Genomic DNA, 27,121 nt, shown 5'->3' on the forward strand with positions numbered 1-27,121 from the left:
ATCAGCTCTTTGGGAGGCTAACGTCTGGCTATCAAATCACTGAGGGATTTTTATGCTATAAAGTCAGTCAAATAAAATTACCCACTAATACGTGGATACAATTATATAATTCAATAATAAAACAAATTATTTTATATAGATGAGAATTTGGGGATCTAACAGTTTTAAATTGGGATACAATTTCATTTAAAATTTTCTCATAGAAATTGCCAGAGAATTAGATTTCCATTGATGCCTGCAGGGATGAAGTAGGCTTGTACCAGTTGAACATTGAGGTCTAGAAATGATGTGTTCAGTTTTGGCATCAACTCCATCAGTCCATCCTGATTCATTTCAATATAAAAGGCCTCCTCCCCAATGAAACCAGACTCTAAACACATGATCTTCATGCTAGTCCATTAAACTCAACTCTCGACTGAATACAGCTACCCCCCAAAACTTTTATCAAAGAAATTGACAAAATCGAAAAGTTACTCTTGACAAAACACTAACATTGGGGTCTATTTTGGTGGTCAAATTGATTTTTTTTTTTATTCAACCCTAAATAGAACCCCTAAATTGACCAATTATTTAAAGGAAGACAAACCCTCCCCAGATACAAATTAAGTGACTATGATCTAGAAATAGAAAAAAGGAAAGCATACAGAAACATGGACACAGAGAGAGCAAGGGTTCAGTAGACACTGTAATCTACACCAAACAGAGGATGAGAGACACTTCGTCCTCATCAGTCCTATATACCACAATTTAAGAGAAATTGCCTTAGAGAAGATGATAGAACAACTGCAACTCTACTGCTAAATATGTGTAAGCTGTTCACAATGTTAGATATGGTTAATTCACTGAAAGACCCGATTTAATGTAGATGGATATTTATTTATTTACTATGCTATATATATATATATATATATATTGTGCTACACAGCCATGTTAATAAAGCTCATTTGAAATTGAAAGAGTAAAGTAAAACTCACATTAGGCGCGTTTTCATTACAGATTTGCGCAAAAATTTTTTTGCGATATTTTCCAAACGTCGATGAAAAACTATTGCAAAATGACGGTGTTATGTGACTAAAACGTCTTATTTTTTCCTTCTTGCGATAAGTCATTCCAAAAATCAAGGCAACGGATGTTGGTAGGTTCATAACCTATAACACAGACATGCACCGCACTAGACATTATTATTATTAATGGAAGGAGACGTGGTGTGTTATCCAAGCATTAATGGCAGGGAAAGACACGGCGTTCCTGATGTTTCTCCCTTATTTCTGCTTCAATGTCTTGATGGGATTTCTTTGAGGTTTAGAGAGGCTATTCCTGTAATTATTGTTTCTTTTTTTAATGAATTTAATAAAGAACTCTATCTCGTATTGTGTCCCAAATGGTCGTTGCAAAACGAAAAATGAACGGTTGTTATATTTTTAAAATGCAAAGTTGAACACCAACATTTTAGTTTGACCACACCAATGCTGCGCTATATACATCTCAACGAATTTTCAGATATTTGTTTATGACTTTTTACCCCCTTTAAAACATTTAAAATATTCACAAATTAATATGGGAAAAAAAATGTAGATTTTACTGGTTTTCTAAGGCCAAATTAGAACCTGGATATTTATGATATTTGTCACGCAGTGCTGTATAGGTGAGTTATTAAATGCGTCTGAAAAAATAACGAGCTAAAAACAATCTCCGGAGAGAGCTCCACCTTTCATACGGATTACATAATCAGAAGGTATTAGCTGACGATTTGAATTTGTTCTTTTTAAAGTGGACATTTAAAGCTTTAGTCTGTAAAGGCTATTGTTTCAGTTCTCGCACTCCAGTTCATGAAGATCATAAAGCGCACCTGATTGTTTTATTTTATTTTCCAAAAGCATAACGTTTTCTTGTTATTGTGACATTACGCAAATAAAATTAGTTTGCAAATATAATGTATTATTATTTTCTGTGTAACCAAAAATGATGGAGTATTTATTCCACTGTTGATGGGAAAATGAAAGTTTTCACGGTGCGCCCGCGACTGTCTGCCATCCAGTGCGTGCTCCAAACTCCGCACACACTCTTTGATATTGGTCAAAATCGAGTGTTTATTTGTGATAATCTTAGCTCTATTATTATTGTTGTCCAACCTGTACTGATGAGATGTGACGAATTGCTTTGTTCCTTTTTTGGGTAAAAGCGTCCTTTATGCGCAAAATCCGTTTCCATTGCAGTTTTGCGAAAAAAATCCTTTTTCGAATTGCCTGAAAAACCTCCTCATGTGAGCGTAAAAACTTTTTTGCGATAAAAGGGAGTTTTTGCGAAATTGACGTGTTTCCATTGAGCATATTTTCATTTCGCAATTTCAATTTGCGCAAATTGAAGGGTAATGGAAACGCAGCTATTGTCAGCATACTCTCTCAAAGATCTACTCCACATATTTTACAATGATCATTCAAAAGAAAGAACAAGAGGCAAAAAAACCTGCAGCGACAAAGACATTCTGTGGATGCCAGATACATTTTTAAATTGTTACAGACATGTGTTATGTGATCATTTACCATTATCAATGATGTATCTGACAATCTCCTTGCTGCCCACTTCCACAGCATAGTGCAGTAGGGTACGGCCCACAGGGTCCCGCACACACAGGTCTGCCCCCATCTTATGCAGCTCCTTCAACTGCATAGAAAAAGCTGCCAGTTAAACAAACCAACACTGAGATAAACACATCCCCAAACAATGGCAAACCATAGAGAGAGCATCATTATGGTAAGCCACATGGATCACTGAGGCTCATTAATTTTTCCAAAGTGTTTGCATAGTAATTCAAACACTGTGCTCAAGGAGAAAAGCACAAGTTTGGCTGAAGGCTGATAGCAAACGTGACAGTCTCAATAGGTTCAACGGACCTTTCGGTGCGATAAAGCCCAAAATCTGCCAGGACTCTTGCACCACAGTGAGTTTATACTGGCATTATCATTAGTCCAGTGAGTCTAGTATAATCAGAGGTTCTTTATTCGCCAGTTTTCATTTGGATGATGATCAATTGGTAACACTTTAATGCACGGGATGCATTAATTCATGTTTAACTAATGCACAGATAATCATGAGTAAATGTATGACGAATGAAGAACTAAACCATCAATTAATTATTACTGCATCAGCAACTAATAATGAGTCTATATGATTAATAGATTAAGTAATACATAAACTGCTATTAATTCAAAGTGTCATTGTGTATTAATTTCTTTGTAACATATTTGATTAACTAATAGTGTGTTAATGAATGTGTTAATTACCACAATTAGTCAGTGCAATGCACTTTAACTTCCGATTTGCTTTAATTAATCAATAGCTTATGATTTGCAAAGGTATCATTATGTTATGACTTTACTTGTTTAGGCACATGACTATTAACTTATTTTGACATCTACACAATGGATTTCAATTTCTGCCTTCTACCTCTAGATTGCACGGTGGCAGATGAACCGCTGTATCCAACAGTTCAGGGCACATGTGTCAGGTTAAGCTTGAGCTCTAGGATTTAAAGGAAGAACACTGAGAATATGCGGCCGGGCTCTGCTATTTCATAACACTGTGTCTAGACCGGACAAAGAAACTAGAACCCATTATAATCAGTGATACAACACTGGATACAACACACTATGCTACACGTCGCATCAAACCTTGACAGTAAACCGATGCCACTCTATTTCTGACGTACTCCGAGCACTCTTGCGCTACTTCTGATAGAAGGACAAATGGACTTGCAATGGTCTGTCATGTCAGGTGTAGACAGCTGTAATGGTCTCTCGTCCAGTTTAAACACAGTGTAACAGCGTCAGTATTCTGGTGTGGTGATATTTGTGGGCGGCCCAACTTACCCATCCTTCAAACACTCTCTGACATTGCACTCACTGCATGTGCAACTGCCCAATGACAAAAACCATAACCATAATGCCATATTACTTAACAATTAGTTAAGAATCATGTGCCTCAACAAGTAAAGTCATAACATGATACCTTTGCAAATCATTAGCAAATGATTAATTCAATCAGTGCATAAATAAAAGTGCATAGCGTTGACTAATTGTGGTAATTAACACATTCGTTTACACTATTAGTTAATAAACTATGTTGTTAAGGAATAATACATGATGACACATTTAATTGATAGCAATTCATTTATTACTTAATCTGTTAATCATATAGACTATTTATTAGTTGCTGATGCAGTAATAATTAATTAATGCTTAAGTTAAACATGAATTAATTCTTATTAGTGCACCTGTATTGTAAAGTGTTACCGATGAAGATACCAATGTCAGAGAGAGTGTTTACTACTCAATAGTCTAGCTGTAAGGACACAGAGAAGCTTAATTTAAAGAAAACGCATTGGGACAGGTAAGGGTTGTGGTGTACTCATTATTATTTGAAAAGTCCTTGCTTCTCTACTCTGTACCAGAACAGGTTTAGGGCTGGATGTGAGAGATTATCATTCTGGGGAAAGCCTGTTTGGTCACCATAGAAACTAAGAACCAGTGAAAGGTCAAGAGAATATGCAGGATCATTTATCTGGTTCCGCCTCCGCTCTCTTGACATTTAATGGTGAGGTCAGTCCAGCGTTAGAGACGACAAAATATCCTTTAGGCCGAGTACAAAAAGCACACGGATTGCTTTCTTGCATTTTAAATTACTGTAAAACACAACATTCGAGCTATACTCAAATGATATGCATGTTCTTTCAAGTCAATTTGTACATAAAAAATAAAAATGTGTCAAAAGTCTGATGAACCTAGAAGGTGAAAGGGTGAGGTTGTTTATGTGCTTAATGTATTCAAATTATGCTCTTACCTTCTGGTGGTCCTTCATTTTCACACATTCGATTAGATTGTCTGCTGACACTGTTAAACAAGAAAGTACTTTATTAATGGAGATTTGAGCATATTTTTTTCTTTTTTATACAGTTTTTGTCAATTATCTGATCTTAAACTTGTTTTGATCATTTTTACTTAATGATTAAAGCAGACTGTTTACCAAAATGTAATGTGATCAGATGTGTGAAAAATATGTAATCAGCATTGGAGACTTCTCCAGAGTTAATGGAGGCCACCTTAATTGATCTTGAAATTATTTTGATGTTATTACTTATGTGGAATTAAAGCAGGAGATTTACTAAGATGAAATGTGACCAGAACAGTATAAGTTTTTCTTTTTTATGTGTATATATATTTTTATGGAACATTGTTTTTGTGATTGTGTGAGTTGTGCTTCGGCTCCTGCTATTCTGTGCAGATGAATCTGATAGCTTGAGGCGCACCACTGTGCCCATGTTTACAGACGATCGTCTTATGAGTGCAAATGTCACTAACAACATCAAAACTTGAGCCTCCCCCACTCCAAATAAATAAATAAACCAATGAAGAAAAAAAAGAAAGATGGATATGCAAAAAAATGTCTTACGAGCAGGCAAGTAGCTTTAAAGCATATTTTGTTTTGTCTCATTGAAAACAATTGGTCTAAAAAAAACATATATTCATATTATATAAGGTAAACAGTGGAAACTATTTCAACTAGGCTAATAGGCTATTTATAGGGAAATTGTTGCCTGCTGTTCATTCATGTTTTCTTACATGCATTGTCGCTTTCCCTCTGATAAAACGGTCACCTTTCAGTTTAAGGGTTATTTGTGGCTTCAGGCTACTTCGACAACTTACACTGTAATAACCTGACCTTCTTTCCTTCATTTACAGACTTGACATGAACACGCGAGGATGAATGATTGAAGTATCGAGGTTCCTGCTAAATCCACCCGACAGCTCTAAAATAAATATAACTATTATAGGCTTACAGTAGTGAAATTATGGTTTGGAAGATGGATTTGTGATGGATTTACAGACCATTTAAATTTTGTTAAATACAGGTGAAACTCAAAAAATGTGAATATCGTGCAAAAAAAAGTTCATTTATTTCAGCAATTGAACTTAAAAGGTGAAACTAATATATTACAGAGACTCATTACATGCAAAGGGAGATATATCAAGCCTTTATTTGTTATAATTATGATGATTATGGCTTACAGCTTACTAAAACCTTTTCACAATTTGTGGTTTTGACATATCTCACTTAGGATGTAATGAGTCTCTGTAATATATTAGTTTCACCTTTTAAGTTCAATTGCTGAAATAAATAAACTTTGCAGAATATTCAAATTTCACCTGTAAAATGTTACATTAATAGTTGTAAACTTAAAAGTCTGAATCTACCAATCTGAAATGTGACCAGATGTGTGAAAACTATGGCATAAGAATAAAAAAACAAAAGGCGAAGAATTATTTTTAAGAAGATTTGTAAAGCTGTGATACCAGAAAATGTGCAAATACTAGAGTCAGTTTCCTCATGACAATTGATGACTCCATTATTACTTAAAGGTATAATTATTCATAAACTGCCTGCATGCACAAATCGCTTATGAATTTTTGTTTAATATTCAGTTATTCAGAGTTACACAAGATGATGTTCTGGTTGTTTTATTCTGGAGCAGACAGTTTAAAAGGGAGTAGAAATACGATTTTAATTACGGGTGTTAATCACATTTGCTGATGCTGGCTCAGAGGCTTCAGTCTCAATATGCTAAATATGTGTTCAAAGCTTTGCAATAGAGAGAGTACAGGGCACTTTATGCCACTTTGAGTGATTTATTGCCCTCATAAAAATAAGCCACGCCCCTTTTTTACCCCTCCCGCTCACTTCCGGTCTGACCGCGTGACCGTGGGAAATTCCCACGGTCTCCCCTCCTCTTACCACCCACCAACACCCCTCACCACCACCACCACTTCTGGACTGGTCACGTGATCGTGGGAAAATTTTCCCACGATACGGAACCCCATCCGACCCAGTACCGAACTGGACACCTGTTGTACACCTGTTACACCTGTCTTGTTCAATGTAAAAATGTTCAAAATGATGGAAAAACAATACATTTTCAAACTTTAATGATGACAGAAAACAGATATAGGTTATGTTTTTTTATTATTTATTAAACAATGGTCCTTTTACACACATTGTTTAAAACCATTTAGTCAATTTATATCATTAAAACGCAGTACAGGTCTTTCCCTTTACACGTTATTTAGTAAATTACTCCATTTTTAAATAAATCATCTGTTTTAAAAAGTTTTCATTCACAAAAATAACATTTTTGAAGCAAAAGTTGTACTTTTACACAATTACACACCGTTTAAAAGTATTAAATAATATTGATTATAACAATAATTATCGATGTTCAAACACTAAAATGTTAAATTGTTTAGACGTAAAAATAAATAATTAATAAATGTTATCAAAATGTGTATTAAAACAGCGTGTATTTACATTACATCAAACAATTATTAAAGGATATCAAAACTTAAAAACATAAAAACTGACTTACGTTCTGTTTTGTTGGTGAAAGAAGAACAAAATTATCCCGTTTAAAGATTAATCACCTCCAAAGATTTATCCGACAGCAGCGGTTATCCAAAAGGTATATCCAACAGCAAGGATTATCCCAAAGGTATATATCCAAAACTTTAGAGATATTCCAAAAGTTATCCGGTTCAAAGTTGTGTAAATGTAATCCCGGGAGCCCAAGAAAGCACGTCCTAACAGGCCGAAGTCAGAGAGAGCAATGACATCTCGAACCTCTGTACTGTGACCAGACTCAGGCTCCGCCTCTTAGATCCCTCCCACAACACGTGATGAAGATGGGCGTGGAAATAGAAAGTTCCCGCCTCTTCACGCAGGATTAGAGGAGGAGCGTCCTTGTAGCTCCTCCCAATTCTACAACCATTAATACCAAAAAATGTACAAAATGGTGGAAAAACAATACATTTTCATTCTTTAAGGACGACATAAAACAAATAGGTTTAGTGATTTTTATTAAAAGAAAAATCTTTTACACAGACTTGAAGTTGTACAAACAATATTTAAAACTATAACAAATATTACAAGTTTCAAATACAATAACGTTGTATCTTTTAGTATTCTATTAAAAAAGTTATCTAAAATACATTTGTTATATTAGTAATATCTTTTAGTGTTTCATTAAAAATACACGGCTTCATATATATTTTATGTTAAAAACCTTTAAAACAGTTAAAAATGCATTAAAAAGTCAAAGATCGGACATTTTACAAAAAAAAAAAAAGTCAAACAAGTGGGTTTTTCATTAAAGAAAACTGTTTTCCTAAACCATTATTTTTTAAAAGACTTACGTTTTACAAAACAGTGTTTAAAACTATAACAAATATTACAAGTTTCAAATACAATAACGTTGTAATATCTTTTAGTGTTCTATTAAAAAAGTTTTATAAAATACATTTGTTATATTAGTAATATCTTTTAGTGTTTCATTAAAAATACACGGCTTCATATATATTTTATGTTAAAAACCTTTAAAACAGTTTAAAAATGCATTAAAAAGTCAAAGAACGGCCATTTTACAGAAAAAAGTCAAACAAGTGGGTTTTTTCATTAAAGAAAACTGTTTTCCTAAACCATTATTTTTTAAAAGACTTGCGTTTTACAAAACAGTGTTTAAAACTATAACAAATATTACAAGTTTCAAATACAATAAGGTTGTAATATCTTTTAGTGTTCTATTAAAAAAGTTTTCTAAAATACATTTGTTATATTAGTAATATCTTTTACTGTTTCATTAAAAATACACGGCTTCATATATATTTTATGTTAAAAACCTTTAAAACAGTTTAAAGATCGGACATTTTACAGAAAAAAAGTCAAACAAATGGGTTTTTCATTAAAGAAAACTGTTTTTCTAAACCATTTTTTAAAAGACGTACGTTTTACAAAACAGTGTTTAAAACTATAACACATATTACAAGTTTCAAATACAATAAGGTTGTAATATCTTTTAGTGTTCTATTAAAAAAGTTTTCTAAAATACATTTGTTATAATATCTTTCAGTGTTTCATTAAAAATACACTGTTTCATACATATGTAAATGTTAAAACCTTTAAAACAGTTTTTAAAAATGCATTCATATGTGAAAAAAGTCAAAGACCGGTCATTTTACAGAAAAAGTCAAACAAGACAGTTTTTCATTACAGACTTACGTTTACAAAAATTAGAGATATTCCAAAAGGCCTCATGAGGAGCCCCACGAAACACGTCCATTCATCTCGACCGGGAGAAGCCATAGTGACTGTTTGCATGTGTGCATGGAGCCACACGCAGACTCCTCCCACGACACTCCCACATCACGTGACCCCAGTGCATGCGGTATCCATACGTACAACACGTCCACCCCCAACGTCATACGGCGGACTGTTTTAAAAAACGTCCGTTCAGGACAGAGTATGAACTTAAATGAGAGAATTAATGCCTTGCAATGAGGCGCGCTAACCACGCCTCCTCACACGCCCCCGTAGAAGACGCACGCACGACGCATTGGTCCGCGCTCTATTCACGCCCCTGAACGTGCGACAGATTGGTCCACACATACACACACACACACACACACACACACACACACACACACGTAAACTCCTCCCATACCTCGGCAGCGGCCGTTCAAACCAGAGCCGTTCAAACTAACCACAAACGCGACGTGCCCTCACTTGGATTTTACGTTACCCAAAGACTCTCGAGAGATGTATTGATGAAGCTGATGGATTTAACTTTTTAGCTCCGAAAAATGACGAGGATCGTGATTAGTGTGTTTTCTCCACGAACCGGAACATATGGATTATATTTTTCATTTGATTGATCATTGTGGATATAAGATTTAACTGTTAAGTTACATGGAATACGACGGAGCACCCACGATTTGGTTTTCACAGAGCTTCTCTTTTCTTAAAGGAGACTTGGATTAACAAGTGGATTAACAAACGGGAAATATATTTTTCATTTGACTGATCGCAGTGGATATAAGATTTAACGTTACATGGAATATACGGCGGAGCACCCACGATTTACACACCAACCTATTTATTTAGTCACTCTAGTGATTTCAATGTTCTATCTACACTCTTGTAAAGCCATTGGATTAACTTTAAAACATAATCTTTATACAGAAATCACTAAGAAAAGCATTGTTTATAAGAAATACACGAAAGTTTGCAAACAGTCATCTTGCTCAGATAGCAGATGGCGCCGTTCACATCCTGTTTTCTTAGATTGTACGTGTTTTAGGTGAAGACTTACAACAACAATACAAATTGTTTAAGTTGACATAAACAAAACACCCCTCTGATCATCCCATAAGTTATAGTAAACATTTACAATGTGTATTTCTGTTTGAGAATCTTCTATGATGCTGAATCACACAAAGTATTAACACAAAAAGTAAGTGTTTTTACATTACCACAGAATCACTCCTGACTATTGCACTGTGAGATGTACCCATTTAAAGCTTGAGTTAAAACTAAACGCATCTTCATACCTGTTGTGCAAACATAATCTCTGATTTTTATCCATATCCTTTACAAGGACAGATAAAATGCTTAAACCCATTTTAAACGAATTTCGGCACGGATATACGCATAATTCTAATCATCCCCGCAGGTCTCCTATTTATAATGGGGGATATCCCCACAATCGTAATGCACACAGATTACAAAATCAACGTGCCCCAGGGTGGGACATGACGGAATATTCACTTGCACAATCGGGCCAGCATTGCATTGAATGAAGTTTACCATTTGTTGTACGTATTTTTAGTATTACCAGTTTAACATTCAAGCGATTTTAAACTAACCAGCGCTCGCGCGCTCTCTGGGATGCGCACATTCAAAATCGCCCCATAAACAGATGGCCAGTAACAAAAGTTATTTTTCACGGATTATATTGCTTTAACACACGAAACTATGTCAATTTCGGTCTTCGTGAGTATAATAATCTAAACATAGTCGGTTTTGTCTTTAATAACCATAAAATGCATGACAGTAGCCTATATAATGAACAGAGTATACCTGCACTGACTCTTAAAGTGACAGCAACCATATGTGTCGTTCATTAATTTTGTCGTCAAAACAACAAAAGAGACCTTTAAGTTAAAGGAATCAGTAATAGCCTACGTGTTTAATTTATTCAGGACTAATATACTATCCACTGTTAATTTCCATCTGATTACTTTATTCAGTTTCTGGAATAGACCTATTCAAAACGTTTCTCTTTATTTGTCTTTATTTGTATCTTTATTCTATTGTATTTATTTGCACAACTTTTTTCAATTTAATTGAACAATTTAAACCAAGCTTCGTGTTGTGTAAATTCTTAACAACATTACAATTGTAAAATGCAATGAGCGTAAACAGTCAGACAAGATAAATATTAATTTTGTTTGGCAAAAATTAAGGTATTTTTTAAGTCACAGTAGTTAAATCTGTATCTGTATTGCATGTTCAAACTTTAAAATCATTCATATTAACTACTTAATAGATTATTTCTCTGGAAGTATGTTTGGAAACTTTAGAGAAATTACAAATTAATGCATTACAGCTGAACTAAACCCATTATATTTTAGCCATCTGAGTTGTTTTAGTTAACTATCAGCTATGGGTGATAATAACAAAGTACAGAAACAACATTTTTATTTTGGGACAGTTGAGATTCACTTTAGGATAGTTCAAATTGTTTTTAAGGGCGGTTGCAGGACGGAGGTGAAAAAGTTAGTCTGGTGCCCTGGACAAAACACAGAGCAGCCGTGTACGATGATTTATCGTAAAATTACTTTTGTCACATTGTTTGAAGAATATTTGTTTGAAGAAGTTATTTAACAAGACCGAATTCGGTAATGGTGTGTTTTATGCGATATTTATATCTTGTTTTACAGCATGATATTTGGTTAAAGTTAACTTATGCACAAAATTAAATACATTCTATCTACTTTCTTAATACTCGTTACATCCCACCCACATATGTTTTTGATCTTGTAATGTTTAATCAAATCTTGTAATTGATCACTAAGTCACTAAACATCAGTTACACCCACTGTTTATGACGTCATGACGGTTACACCCACCTATACATGCCCCTCCAACGGTCTTATATACCAGACCTCAAGATCTCACACAGAGACACAGAGCTGCTGACCTCCTGACAGAGCTGACCTAACAGGACAGTACGAGTTCCGCCGTAGACGCCTATACTACTACAACATCTCACCGATCAAAGGTCGAAGGAACATTGTCTGATTGTTACATGGACAACCAAAGAACACTTCAACATTCTTGTATATCTGAGCATGACACGCATTGTGTTTCTTCGACTGACATCACTATGGAGGATCTGACCCATTACCCAAAACTTCAGAGTGTTAATGCACAAGACTTGGAGGAACGTGCAGCAAGGACTCAATCACATGACATTCCAGCTGAACATGACATGTATTGTGTTTCTTCGACTGACATCACTATGGAGGATCTGACCCATACCTCCAAACTTCAGAGTGTTAACGCACAAGACCTGGAGGATCATGCTGCAAGGACTCAATCACATGACATTCCAGGAACGATCAGAATCTTTCAGCATAGGATAGGGGGAAAAGTTTACAACATCCATGAAGTTTTGTTCTGAAAAACTTCTAACTAAAACTTTTAACTAAAAGCATGATGGAGCATGACTCCTGTTGAGTTCTGAAGATGCTACGCACAAACCTACGGTGTTCAACTGTGCCATGAGCAAAGAGTGCTGTTTAAGAGCTACCATAGACTCTATGTTTGAAGATTATTTTAGAGGTCAGATGGCTGTCTTGATGCATAAGATCATCGATGCTGTGTGTGATCCGAATAACGACTCGGGAGATACCAGACGTGTAACAAATCTCAAAAATTAAATGATTGTAAGAGACCTAACAAATTCATGGAGTGATGTTACGATCGTGTATCTTAATGCCAGCGAGCCAATCTGTGTAATCCTCAGAAAAGTTCTGGGTGTGGAGTTCTCTGTATGTGTACGTTTGTAACGGATCTATGTGCTTCACTGTTTTCAAAAATGAGAAATTCTGTGACGTAGGCTACGCATAATGATTATACTCTCGTCAGTTACATCCTAGAGCAAGACAACGCAAGCTGCAAAATAATTATTTGCTGGTTAGACAACTTTAGTGTCATTACTATCGTTTTACTTTTACCTATTGTTTAACGCTCGCTTCAATGTACTGTATATCAATATATTGTTTAAATAAATTGTTTTTTAAAAATGTTGCAGTCATGTCTGAGATCATAAAACCTATACAACATGCAATCCTAATCCAGTCCATTAGGATGTATTAAATAATAATAATTAAATGATCGTCATTCTTTTGTTTCTTTTATTTAACATCAGAAAACAATAATCATCTTAAAACACATAATTATGATAGGCCTATAGATAAATTTACATTTGTAAAACAGATAAACAATCTCAATTATATCGATACAAACAATTGTTAAATAATGTAACGATTGATTTGTATCTCTCGGTGAATTAAATACGTCGTCTTCAGGAATGATAGCAAGGGGTGATGATGATGTGTTCTGATACTAGTGTTTCAGGGTTTTATGTTCTCATAGAGGGTGAGTCAAAACTATCCGAGTCTGTTTTTCTTGTAAGTGAATCAATTCATTTATCACTCTTTTAATTTTCCTTAGTGTTTTAAACATTTGTGAAATGTTAAAACGTTAAAAGAACGTTCAGTCATTTACAGAACTGTTACATTTACTTAATTAATTTTACTTTAATTAATTTTATAAACATATCGTAAACTTATCTCTCTATTTTATTTTCCTTACACCTATGGGATTTGCACATGGTTTACAGCTAAAATCTCCACCATTTTAACATTTAAAATTTAAAAAACTGCACAAGAAATTATTAATTAGAATGGAATAATGATTTATTTGGCATGGTTCGCTATAACTTTTACTGTCATGTTAACCATGTTTAACATATTTATAAAATATTGTAGATTGCAAATATTCCATTATCTGTTTATTTGGGGGTTAGAGAAGATTCTTAGCTCATGTTTCTTTAATTGGTGTAGGATGTTGAAGTGTTAGTTAAAAATAAAATGTATTAGTTAAAAACAAACAAACAAACAGAAACTTTAAAGCTACATGGATCAATATGAATATATAATTGTATAGTTACGTGTCAAAGCATATACTCGTAGCTAGAAAATTACTTCCATAAAGTTTATTTTAGTAAATCTATGCCTGGGGTCATCCCTACACAGAGTTTAACGTTTGTGGGTGAGATTAGCTTACACCAACGTGAGCTTTGCTCGAACATTGCATATCTGAAACGTACTTTTTCATTTTCTCTTTATTTGAAAGGGGTAGTGTTACATTAATCAACATAAGTGTAAATGTACCACAAGTGTAAGTAACATAAGTGTAAGTTAGCTTAAAAGTGCTAATTTTCATCGCTAGTCCTCAACCGGGTATAATAAAAAAGGCAACCTTAAGGTATAAAATCACAAAATTAATGAACGACACATATGGTTGCTGTCACTTTAAGAGTCAGTGCAGGTATACTCTGTTCATTATATAGGCTACTGTCATGCATTTTATGGTTATTAAAGACAAAACCGACTATGTTTAGATTCTTATACTCACGAAGACCGAAATTGACATAGTTTCGTGTGTTAAAGCAATATAATCCGTGAAAAATAACTTTTGTTACTGGCCATCTGTTTATGGGGCGATTTTGAATGTGCGCATCCCAGAGAGCGCGCGAGCGCTGGTTAGTTTAAAATCGCTTGAATGTTAAACTGGTAATACTAAAAATACGTACAACAAATGGTAAACTTCATTCAATGCAATGCTGGCCCGATTGTGCAAGTGAATATTCCGTCATGTCCCTATTCCTGAACGCGAGAGTGTATTATCGCCACGGTGCTTTATGCTTGCCTTACACAACGCAATTTAAGAGAAGAGTTGGTGAACACTCATGCTGTGGTGAAATCGCGTATGGCAGATAGTTATTAAATTAATGATTTGATTTTGTAATCTGTGTGCATTACGATTGTGGGGATATCCCCCATTATAAATAGGAGACCTGCGGGGATGATTAGAATTATGCGTATATCCGTGCCGAAATTCGTTTAAAATGGGTTTAAGCATTTTATCTGTCCTTGTAAAGGATATGGATAAAAATCAGAGATTATGTTTGCACAACAGGTATGAAGATGCGTTTAGTTTTAACTCAAGCTTTAAATGGGTACATCTCACAGTGCAATAGTCAGGAGTGATTCTGTGGTAATGTAAAAACACTTACTTTTTGTGTTAATACTTTGTGTGATTCAGCATCATAGAAGATTCTCAAACAGAAATACACATTGTAAATGTTTACTATAACTTATGGGATGATCAGAGGGGTGTTTTGTTTATGTCAACTTAAACAATTTGTATTGTTGTTGTAAGTCTTCACCTAAAACACGTACAATCTGAGAAAACAGGATGTGAACGGCGCCATCTGCTATCTGAGCAAGATGACTGTTTGCAAACTTTCGTGTATTTCTTATAAACAATGCTTTCCTTAGTGATTTCTGTATAAAGAGTATGTTTTAAAGTTAATCCAATGGCTTTACAAGAGTGTAGATAGAACATTGAAATCACTAGAGTGACTAAATAAATAGGTTGGTGTGTAAATCGTGGGTGCTCCGCCGTATATTCCATGTAACGTTAAATCTTATATCCACTGCGATCAGTCAAATGAAAAATATATTTCCCGTTTGTTAATCCACTTGTTAATCCAAGTCTCCTTTAAGAAAAGAGAAGCTCTGTGAAAACCAAATCGTGGGTGCTCCGTCGTATTCCATGTAACTTAACAGTTAAATCTTATATCCACAATGATCAATCAAATGAAAAATATAATCCATATGTTCCGGTTCGTGGAGAAAACACACTAATCACGATCCTCGTCATTTTTCGGAGCTAAAAAGTTAAATCCATCAGCTTCATCAATACATCTCTCGAGAGTCTTTGGGTAACGTAAAATCCAAGTGAGGGCACGTCGCGTTTGTGGTTAGTTTGAACGGCTCTGGTTTGAACGGCCGCTGCCGAGGTATGGGAGGAGTTTACGTGTGTGTGTGTGTGTGTGTGTGTGGACCAATCTGTCGCACGTTCAGGGGCGTGAATAGAGCGCGGACCAATGCGTCGTGCGTGCGTCTTCTACGGGGGCGTGTGAGGAGGCGTGGTTAGCGCGCCTCATTGCAAGGCATTAATTCTCTCATTTAAGTTCATACTCTGTCCTGAACGGACGTTTTTTAAAACAGTCCGCCGTATGACGTTGGGGGTGGACGTGTTGTACGTATGGATACCGCATGCACTGGGGTCACGTGATGTGGGAGTGTCGTGGGAGGAGTCTGCGTGTGGCTCCATGCACACATGCAAACAGTCACTATGGCTTCTCCCGGTCGAGATGAATGGACGTGTTTCGTGGGGCTCCTCATGAGGCCTTTTGGAATATCTCTAATTTTTGTAAACGTAAGTCTGTAATGAAAAACTGTCTTGTTTGACTTTTTCTGTAAAATGACCGGTCTTTGACTTTTTTCACATATGAATGCATTTTTAAAAACTGTTTTAAAGGTTTTAACATTTACATGAAACAGTGTATTTTTAATGAAACACTGAAAGATATTATAACAAATGTATTTTAGAAAACTTTTTTAATAGAACACTAAAAGATATTACAACCTTATTGTATTTGAAACTTGTAATATTTGTTATAGTTTTAAACACTGTTTTGTAAAACGTACGTCTTTTAAAAAATGGTTTAGAAAAACAGTTTTCTTTAATGAAAAACCCATTTGTTTGACTTTTTTCTGTAAAATGTCCGATCTTTAAACTGTTTTAAAGGTTTTTTAACATAAAATATATATGAAGCCGTGTATTTTTAATGAAACAGTAAAATATATTACTAATATAACAAATGTATTTTAGAAAACTTTTTTAATAGAACACTAAAAGATATTACAACGTTATTGTATTTGAAACTTGTAATATTTGTTATAGTTTTAAACACTGTTTTGTAAAACGTAAGTCTTTTAAAAAATAATGGTTTAGGAAAACAGTTTTCTTTAATGAAAAAACCCGCTTGTTTGACTTTTTCTGTAAAATGGCCGATCTTTGACTTTTTAATGCATTTTTAAACTGTTTTAAAGGTTTTTAACATAAAATATATACGAAGCAGTGTATTTTAATGAAACACTAAAAGATATTACTAATATAACAAATGTATTTTAGAAAACTTTGTTTAATAGAACACTAAAAGATATTACAATGTTATTGTATTTGAAACTTGTAATATTTGTTATAGTTTTAAAAATTGTTTTGTAAAACGTAAGTCTTTTTAAAAATGGTTTAGAAAAACAGTTTTCTTTAATGAAAAACCCACTTGTTTGACTTTTTTCTGTAAAATGTCCGATCTTTGACTTTTTAATGCATTTTTAACTGTTTTAAAGGTTTTTAACATAAAATATATATGAAGCCGTGTATTTTTAATGAAACACTAAAAGATATTACTAATATAACAAATGTATTTTAGAAAACTTTTTTTAATAGAATACTAAAAGATATTACAACGTTATTGTATTTGAAACTTGTAATATTTGTTATAGTTTTAAATATGGTTTGTACAACTTCAAGTCTGTGTAAAAGATTTTTCTTTTAATAAAAATCACTAAACCTATTTGTTTTATGTCGTCCTTAAAGATTGAAAATGTATTGTTTTTCCACCATTTTGTACATTTTTTGGTATTAATGGTTGTAGAATTGGGAGGAGCTACAAGGACGCTCCTCCTCTAATCCTGCGTGAAGAGGCGTGGGAACTTTCTATTTCCACGCCCATCTTCATCACGTGTTGTGGGAGGGATCAAAGAGGCGGAGCTTGAGTCTGGTCACAGTACAGAGGTTCGAGATGTCATTCTTGGGTTGCTTCAGGAGTGTTCGGACGTGTTTCGTTGGGCTCCCCGGAATTACATTTACACAAGTTTGAATCGGAGGACTTTTGGAATATCTCTAAAGTTTTGTATATATCTTTTGGATAAAGCGTTGCTGTTGGATATACCTTTTGGATAACCGCTGCTGTCGGATATATCTTTGGAGGTGATTAATCTTTAAACGGGATAATTTTGTTCTTCTTTCACCAACAAAACAGAACGTAAGTCAGTTTTTATGTTTTTAAGTTTTGATATCCTTTAATAATTGTTTGATGTAATGTAAATACACACTGTTTTAATAGGCATTTTGATAATGTTTATTAATTATTTATTTTTACGTCTAAACAATTTAACATTTTAGTGTTTGAACAACGATAATTATTATTATAATCAATATTATTTAATACTTTTAAACTGTGTGTAATTGTGTAAAAGTACATCATCAAATGTGGTTCGTGGGATAATTTTCCCACGATCACATGACCTCTCCAGAAGCGGAGTTGGTGGTGGTGAGGGGTTCCGTATCGTGGGAAAATTTTCCCACGATCACGTGACCAGTCCAGAAGTGGTGGTGGTGGTGAGGGGTGTTGGTGGGTGGTAAGAGGAGGGGAGACCGTGGGAATTTCCCACGGTCACGCGGTCAGACCGGAAGTGAGCGGGAGGGGTAAAAAAGGGGCGGGGCTTATTTTTATGAGGGGCAATAAACCTGTCAGTTTGATGGGTTGTGCCTCATATCCTCTCTCTTGCAATGCCCTTTGTAGATTTGCCTTCCTAATCCAGCAATCTTGTGTGTTGCTTCACAAACCTCGAGAGGTAAAAAAAATAAAAATAAATAAAACACCCAGCTGGAATGTCGGGCTAACACACGCTGCAGAGAGGAATGCGAGGCTAAATCTACGCCTGTGTCTAAAGATATGCCTTCTCCAATCCAGCTCTCAAAACTCGGCCGCTTTACGGAATTGAAGAGTCTTTTTTCCTGTCTAGAGAAAAAGCGTGCACATGGCCAAATCAGGTTTTGGAAATGCATTCCTCCTATGCTCATGCCAGGATGCTTTGGAGCTAGTGCTGAATTCTAATGTGGATCAATGTGAGTGATGATAACCTGCTCTGCCTCGCTGCACCTCACAGACTGTAAGACAGTCCTTTCCTTCCCCTACCAGTGCCAAGAGAGCGGAAAACACCACAGTCTTGGCACATGCCCTCTCCTGACAGGCAGCGGCTCATTAAAAGGAACAAAACGAAAACCAAGGAGTGTTTAACACTCAACTTCCACCTTCCATGAAAGTCAGATATGATTCACTGAGCAAGAGCTGCTCCTCCACTATATGTAGCGACCCCAATTTGCTTCTAGCAGAGACATGAGAGTCTATGCGACTTTAACTAGTTCTCACAAGGAAATGCAAAAATGTATCACTCGCTGCGTTACCATTTACATTTATTCATTCGTTCCCATTTTACATTATTAGCCAAAGTTCACATGATATTCATTCACTGAAGAGCAGAATGCAAAAATAGAGCACTACATAAACTCCTTACCAGAATTCGCATTGCTCAGGGTGCTCTTCTCAGACCTGCGGGAGAAACAGAAACATCTGAGTGATTGAAACACTTTCAGTAAAGAAACACAAATCTTTTAGAGGACCTCTTCACAGCACGTGTCTGAATCTAAAGTTCTTGATGCACACTCTGTGAAGCCATCAATCTCAACTTGAATCATCTCCTGATGTTTTTCCTGGCGAAGCTGTTAAAATAATCTTTAAATGGTCCTAGAAAGAAAGAATGGCTACAATGCATATGCATACGCACTCTTTTATGCCCTTCTCAATGTTCAGCATCTCAGAGATTTATTGAGCAACAGAATGATACCTTCAAATAAGCTTGATAATATTCTTCTCTCAGAGCAAGAGATGAATTGAGAAGAGAGTGCAAACTCAATGAGCGTCACTGCAATTCTATCTGTGTGGCATAAACAGTGTGACATTACGTCTGTTTGACTTCATATTGCACTGCACAGAATGGGCATCTTGAGCAGTGCGTGACAGTCTGACTTGACGAGGTGTTGACATATGATATGCCACTAAAGTACAGCGAGAATGAGCAGACTCATTTTACCAGAATGGATGTGCTCTGAGAACGACAGCCATTTCACAATTGGTCAGACAGATGACAATATCAGTTCCACTAATGCGCATTTAATCATAATGTCATATCATTACAAATGCTATGTTAATCAAAATAAAATGGATAAAAATGGTATTTAAATAATACACCTTATCTTGATCTTTTCTCAAGCAGCATGTACCCTATTCAATGAAGAGCGTTTCTGCTTGCTACATGTAAAATTCAAACATCTGTTTATCTGAGAAATATTACACTGCGTGAGAGCGCCACTATGGGAAGCATAAAGTGATCGATTTGACAGCTTCTTTTTTAACTCCTCCCCAAATGCAAGCGGGATACATCACCGATCGGTAAGGACAGACGCAGTCGAAGTCGAACACGCCTATGACGATGATGCCATCGTTGACACTACACCTCCTCTCTGTCTCTTCCCCCAACAGACCTCCAGCTGACTGGAGCATCTTTCTGTGCTCTCACCTGAAAGAATTTTTGATCAAAGGGTTCCCCTCCCCACACTAAGAAGGCTGGGACATTAAGGAAAAGAGACAAGTGGCGCACAGGGCTTTGGATCTCGAACTTTGCTAGAAGCTGTGCAGCTCTTAGACAGGTTTCTTTGCCAGAAACACACTACAAGGAAATATGTAACAGCCTCTGACAGAAGGACCCAATAAGGGGTATTCTTTACAAGAAAGGTTCGCAGTAAATGTAACTGGTATTTAGGAGAGGTCAGAACACAGTCAATTGAAAAACAATAATGAGAGAGAGAGAGAGAGAGAGAGAGAGAGAGAGATTTAGCCTTGCTAAGGAATCTGAGCGTGTCCCATAATTAAAAGCAGTTCACAGACTAATAAATCTGGGCTGACTCTGACATGTCTTCCCAACACACACCTTTGCTGAATGTTTGCATGTCTCCTCCAGCCTTGCAGCTGAGGTTCAGCCTCCAGGCAGTGAAATTTGCTCAGGTAAGTGGATTTCAGATCCCTCATAACTCTCAGCTATCAAAAGCTATCAATCAAAATGTATCTTTCTATATAGATATATCATGACAAAAACACTGATCTCTGGTCAGAGAGGAATGTTCAGATCAGCCAATATTTTCCTGTGTGTCTGAGAGTTCACAGCATCAACACAGCAGGAGAAAAGCAACTTGACCATTTCAAGCTAATTCACATCACTAAACTTGCAGCGGTTAGGCATCCACATTTCGATAAAACCTCTTCTTCCTCAGATGGAAAAAATGCTTGCAGCTGAGTTGGGACATTATGGGGAGCAAAGTCGATCTGATGAGGTCATTCAATCCTCTAGATTGAATGATACATGTGCCTGAAATCAGGGCAAATGCATCTCTAACCATCATGTCCTGGATGGAAAGCTGGTAACGGTTTAGTCCCCTAGTGTAAATGATCATCCAGTGTTTAAACATGTCTGAACTATCCCTTGGTATGTAACCCAGACGGCAGCTATAATTACTGACGTTCCTCAGACAGCTTTCACAACACACTCTAACACAGCTCTAAAAGACACTCTGATACACCCAGCGCACACACACACAGGCTCAACATTGAAAATATAGCTCAAGGCAGCTTTAATGGGGTTATTGAGTTTTTGCTAGCTGTAATTGCTAGTAATTTAGCACATTTACAGAAAGGGTAGAAATGTGACATTGGACCAATTATTCGATATGAGTCCAGAAACCCCTCATTAACTCTAGAAAGAAACGGCGATCTGAATCCGGACCAGCCTGACATTTATTCAGCCAGATCACCAGCTCCCACCAGTTCTCACAAATATGACAAATGGTATTTGCAAGCTAGTTTTACTGTATTGATTGTGGACTGGAACATTCTTCTCTAATTACCACTGAGATGTATGAACAGAAGTCTTTTCTTAAAACAAAAACAGGGGTGAGTTGCATAAACTGCTAAGTTATTCATCCATTTTTTTTCTTCAAGTCTGTTTATAACTTTTTAAAGTTAGTTACATAAAAACATAGATTAGTCTAATTTGAAACGGAACAGTAAGTCTGATTAGCCCTAACCAGGGCCTGAAGTTAACCCTAACTAACTGCTAGTTGGTCATACTAGTTCTTAAGACACTGTCTTAACATAATGGCTATGTTTATGCAACTGGCCCCAGGTCTTAATTAGGGGTGCTTGATGGCCCATGCTATGAATAAAATACCAATAGAGGAGACTTCAATATAGGAAGATTCTTAGGGTCAAAGTTCAGCTCACTAGAGGCCAATCAGCCTTTGGCAGCATCAGGATCTCAGCTTGATAATGAAGGCTGCGATGCCCCATTAAACTGCCCTCGCTGCTCTTGTGTATCTTTCCTCGCTTGCTTCTCCTCATCAATATATCCTTTATTATGGTCCTTCCAATTTACCATTTGCAGACGCCACATTAAAGATGGTTCGTTAAGCCTGCACAGGAAATAAGGGGCTAATCTCTCTTGCGCGCTCTTGTTTCCTCCTGTTGTTATTTGCTTTGAGTATCAGTGTTCAGATGTAAATCTGCCTCAGAATGCGAGCTCCTCATGGGCCCAGCTATAATTCCATTACAGAGGAAAACACAAATCCCTAATTTATGTATGACAGAAAAACAACATAAAAATTGCATTAATTAATTACAGCTCTCATTCTCACTCAAAGTTAAACCAACTACAACAGAAACCTAATCAATTTTCCTGGTAGACAAAGATACACAGAGAGAGAGAGGAAGAGAGAGAGGATACTGGTTTAATCAAACTTTCAAGCATCTTAAGCTAATTTGAGGTTTTGATGAGATGTAGAATATGAGCAACAAAAGAGATAGTGATGTATAAGAACAGATTATTGAGGTTTTCAGGCTGTCACAATTTAAACAAGCTGTCTTTGTGCTTATCTATACCATGCTGAAGCCATCTCTTAAAGAGCAGTTCACCAAAGAATGAGAATTCTGTCATTTACTCACCCTATATGTCATACCAACCCTTTGTGACGGACCATTTGGTATTAAACACAACGTTAATCAACACTTTATTTCAATTGTATGAACACTGTTCAAACTATCTTCTTTCATACTTCACAGAAGAAAATGTCATACATGTTTGGAATGATATGAGGGGTGAGTTAGTGATCCAAAGATTCTCAGTTTTGGGTGAAATATCCCTTTAAGATGGGCCGCTCAAACGCCAGATTCCGTTGTCAGCGCTTTGACGTATAGCGTAACTCCTCCTCTGTGGACCTGAGTTTGATTCCTGGCTCGTGGTCCTTTGTCAATGCTATTTCACCAGTGCCACAAAAATACCAAAATAAAAACTTAAAAAAACCCAGCCAGATTCCACACAATATCGTCGGGAAAAAAGAGCTACTAACAAATAAAATAAAAGCAGGGTTTTAACTTGACACTACATCTTAAAAATTGGGTGCTCATGCAAGATGCTAAAGAAGCAGTGAGATGTGCCACAATGGTCAAAGATGTCAGTTTAGGAGATGATAACATGGAAAACCAAAAAGCAGCACATTGGAACACAAAAATTCATTCTGTGTGACTCTGCCCTTAGTCTGAAAGCAAACAGCAGTTAATAGAATGACAGACATCAAACCGGAGAATGCAAGACAAGACAAAACATGAACACACCAGACTAGAAATGCCTAACTGGACCAGAACATGGTAAATTACTACTCTTTGCTCCACAGAACTGTACTTGTGTGCGATTGTGTCAGTTCGACCCTCTAAAGTCATGTCAACAGAGACAGCAGGGCCTAATAAGGAACAGAACAGGCTGGTAAAATAATAATCAGCAACAGACATGGTGTGGCCCTGCTGTGCTGGATTTCATTTCCTCATTGCAGCAATGACACATAATTCACATAAAGAAGAGTCACCGGCTGCCAGAAACTATCCTGACTGGGATTAAAAGAACAGAGCTGCTCTTTGAACACTTCAACACTAACATCTACAGTATAGTAGCTCTGAGAAGAAACAACTGACAGGTATACAGAAACATAGACTTTATAGCTTTGTCTCACCTGCTGGTAGGTTTGAAATCGGCCGCTGTTGTATTTGAGCGATGAACACCCCCCACCCTTCAAAACAACAAAAGAATTAAACGAAAAACAACATAAATAAATGAGAATGTATAAAATCATGAAGACATTACCATAAACAATAATCTTTTAACATAACAGTGATACAGAACAAACTAGATTTGCAGCAATGAAAAGAAGCATAGATTTTAGGTTTTTTAGGCTTTAGGTACTGCATACTGTAAATAACATGCTGCATTAGAGCTGCTTTGTCATTTTCATGACACTGAGCAAGCATTTTGTTTTTATGTTGGCTGCAAACAATTCACACATGATCACTGTGTATTGTTAAATTGGCTAGGCATTGTTAAATATATACAGGTGAAAAGTGCAAATCAAAAGACCAAATTAATTCAGTACTAAAATATTGTGGTAACGTCACTGCTAAAGTTGCATTTTAAATAATCAACAGACATTGGAAGATTTTCAAACTTGCAATCGTCCTTTAAAAAAAATTATCAAATGTACAAATACAAAAAATACGTAAAGAGTCTGTTAAGCAGTGAGGGCTGAGAAAACTGTAGAACAAGCCTAATCAGAAGGTTATACAGTACAGTACATAGCATGGAAAACAATTAAACTAATAAATAAAGATATATAAAAACACACATAAAAGAATATAACAACAAGGAGGGGAACAAATAAAAAATAAAAAAAACCTGAGAATTTGTGCATTGTGCATTTGAGTTGGTGTGACATTTTGAGGACATCAAGCATGTGCATGTGACGTAATGTAATCCAGACACATTTCTCCATTAAAACTAGGGGTGGTTCTATTATCTATTTTCTGGACAGATATTCCTCCCCTCAGGCAGGGTTGTGGCCCAGACCCCACTGGAGCATATCAGTTCATGGCCAACACAAATGTTACATAATGGACCCACAGACACTGGAGTTTCCTTTACAGAGATATTATTGACCCTAGGAGAAACTTAATAGGACCCAAAGAACCCATCATTTAGGAACACAAAGAAGCGTGTGACTCCAGGACAGCCATCTGTGCTTTGCAGAGCTGATTTCACACAAGAACGAGATTTGTGATTGTGGTTTCTGACTAGAGAGCAGTCAGGCAGTGATATGCCTTCTTACGTTTTCTGTGCAGTTAAAGCTAACAGGTTAGCCAGCCGCTTTCTTGCATTTTTATCTCTTGGCCTGTATCCAGTGGTCGTTTTTTTTCTCTGTATGTCATTATGAGGTCTGAGACCCTGTAGAGAATCTAACAGAAAACCTTTCTCATCCTCTCCAATCTCACATGCATATACGTACACACACATTTACATGAAGCAGAGCCTAATATCTTTCTGTCCTGCCGTGTAACATGAGGGATAAAAATGAAAGGAACCTCATCCATCGTTTTTTATTCGGAACACGACTAAAAGATACGAGTATTCATTTGAAATTAATGTTAAAATCTAGCCTGTGAGCTAAAAACAAAAGATAGCCAAATAAATTAGTAAAAAGGATGGTACTGACTGCCTGGATGAGCAACAAAGATTGAAAGATTTTAAACGTTTCTAAATGTTTTAAAATAACTGATTAGCTATACACACATTGCTCTGCAGTCATAAATAACAATTAATGGCAAGTTCTTCCACATTCCGACTTGTTTGGGACACATTGCGCTTTAAAACTTGTACGTAAACGTCAATGTAAATAACATAAAGCAGTCCTAAATATATCTACCACTGTATAAACACTGCAGCAACATCTCTACCGGATAAGATATTTCATACTGCCGAGCCCTACATAATGTATATATTATCAATAAACCATAATTTTGCTACAATAAAGCTTAGCTAGAGAGGGTTTCTTTCACAGAACAACTTGAGATTCACAGATCAGCATCTCTCATAACTATCACAGAACTCAATACTCTGCTTAGGGCCATACAAATGCAAATCAGGAAGAACTGTATAAGCCTGGAAAAGAAAAAAAGAAGACTTTTGTGTGTGGCAGCAAGCTTGATCCACGTGGCTGGAGTTTGAGAGATGTGTTCTGGAGGAGCATAAACGTTCTCTCTGTAGCTCTTACCTGGTGAGAGCTGCTTTGGTTGATCTGAGCGAGTCACTGTGTGCAAGTGCTTCTGCCACAGAACTGTCACTGGAAACACGCTTCCTTTGGAGCTCTGCAGCCCTGAGGAAACAACAGACACACACACAGATAAATTATCAAGAGGAATACAGTATATGGCACTATAACAGCAGGCTAGTCATTATACCAGCAGCCAACAAAAACAAATGCCATGGTACAGCTGCTAACCAATCAGAATTAACTGTGTGCTTGTTCTTTAAGGCTTGGAAGGCTTTGCAGTATAAAAAAAAAAAAAAAAAAAAAAAAAAAAAAACAAGTAACATGCAAAGGCCCACAATTGCAGCCTGGTTAATACAAAACACACCTAATAGATGAGGAATATCCTAAACAAATATAGATGTAGGTTTAGATGCATATTGTTTGTGTTTTTAGTATATAATTATAGTATGCGAGAGAAAGGGAAATGAAGAGATGAAGGTGGAGACAGATAGAGACACTATCCTTTGATCTCCACTAGTGCATGTATCACCCTGCAGCAGTCTGATCTCATTTGGTGGAAAAGCATAACCGGTGGAAAAACATTACGGAGACAAGAGAGAAAGAGAAAGAGAGAGAGAGAGAGAGAGAGAGAGAGAGAGAGAGAGAGAGAGAGAGAGAGAGAGAGAGAGAGAGAGAGAGAGAGAGAGAGAGAGAGAGAGAGAGAGAGAGAGAGAGAAAACACAATGCTTTCTGTCACTTTGTTCACCCACAGTTCACCCAGGCAAACTCAGCACTTAACACCACAAAGGCTAATTACCTCTTTTATTAATTTAATATTCCTTTCATGAGCGATTCTGTGTGATTCTGAATTGAACATAAGCATGTTCAATGTTGAATAGGCAAGAGATCGTTATTTCATGCCCAAGGGAGTTAAGGGATACAATAATGCCTGCCAAACGCATCAGCAGCCATGCGCCTGTGTGACTGATTGCGTGTGTGCAACTAACCA

The 27,121-nt window shown here is 36.2% G+C and overlaps 1 protein-coding gene across 17 annotated transcripts in view; it reads right to left on the reverse strand.

The window, feature by feature from the left end:
• The window catches only part of dgkza (diacylglycerol kinase, zeta a), a 117,889-nt gene that overhangs the window by 8,163 nt on the left and 82,605 nt on the right, over nucleotides 1-27,121 (reverse strand). For 14 of the 17 annotated variants that reach the window (XM_089129455.1, XM_039688020.2, XM_039687942.2 and 11 more), the window contains 5 exons: nucleotides 26,134-26,235; nucleotides 24,046-24,102; nucleotides 19,449-19,483; nucleotides 4,840-4,889; nucleotides 2,544-2,664 (listed from right to left, as the gene is read on the reverse strand). In XM_089129455.1, the coding sequence (XP_088985581.1) occupies nucleotides 2,544-2,664; nucleotides 4,840-4,889; nucleotides 19,449-19,483; nucleotides 24,046-24,102; nucleotides 26,134-26,235 (365 nt within the window). The remainder of the gene's footprint in view (nucleotides 1-2,543; nucleotides 2,665-4,839; nucleotides 4,890-19,448; nucleotides 19,484-24,045; nucleotides 24,103-26,133; nucleotides 26,236-27,121) is intronic. The other 3 variants (XM_089129451.1, XM_089129452.1, XM_089129453.1) reach the window with 3 other exon arrangements.

The sequence above is a fragment of the Pimephales promelas genome, chromosome 1 (genome assembly GCF_988280905.1).
Source record: "Pimephales promelas chromosome 1, fPimPro1.hap1.1, whole genome shotgun sequence".
Classification (NCBI taxonomy): domain Eukaryota; kingdom Metazoa; phylum Chordata; class Actinopteri; order Cypriniformes; family Leuciscidae; genus Pimephales; species Pimephales promelas.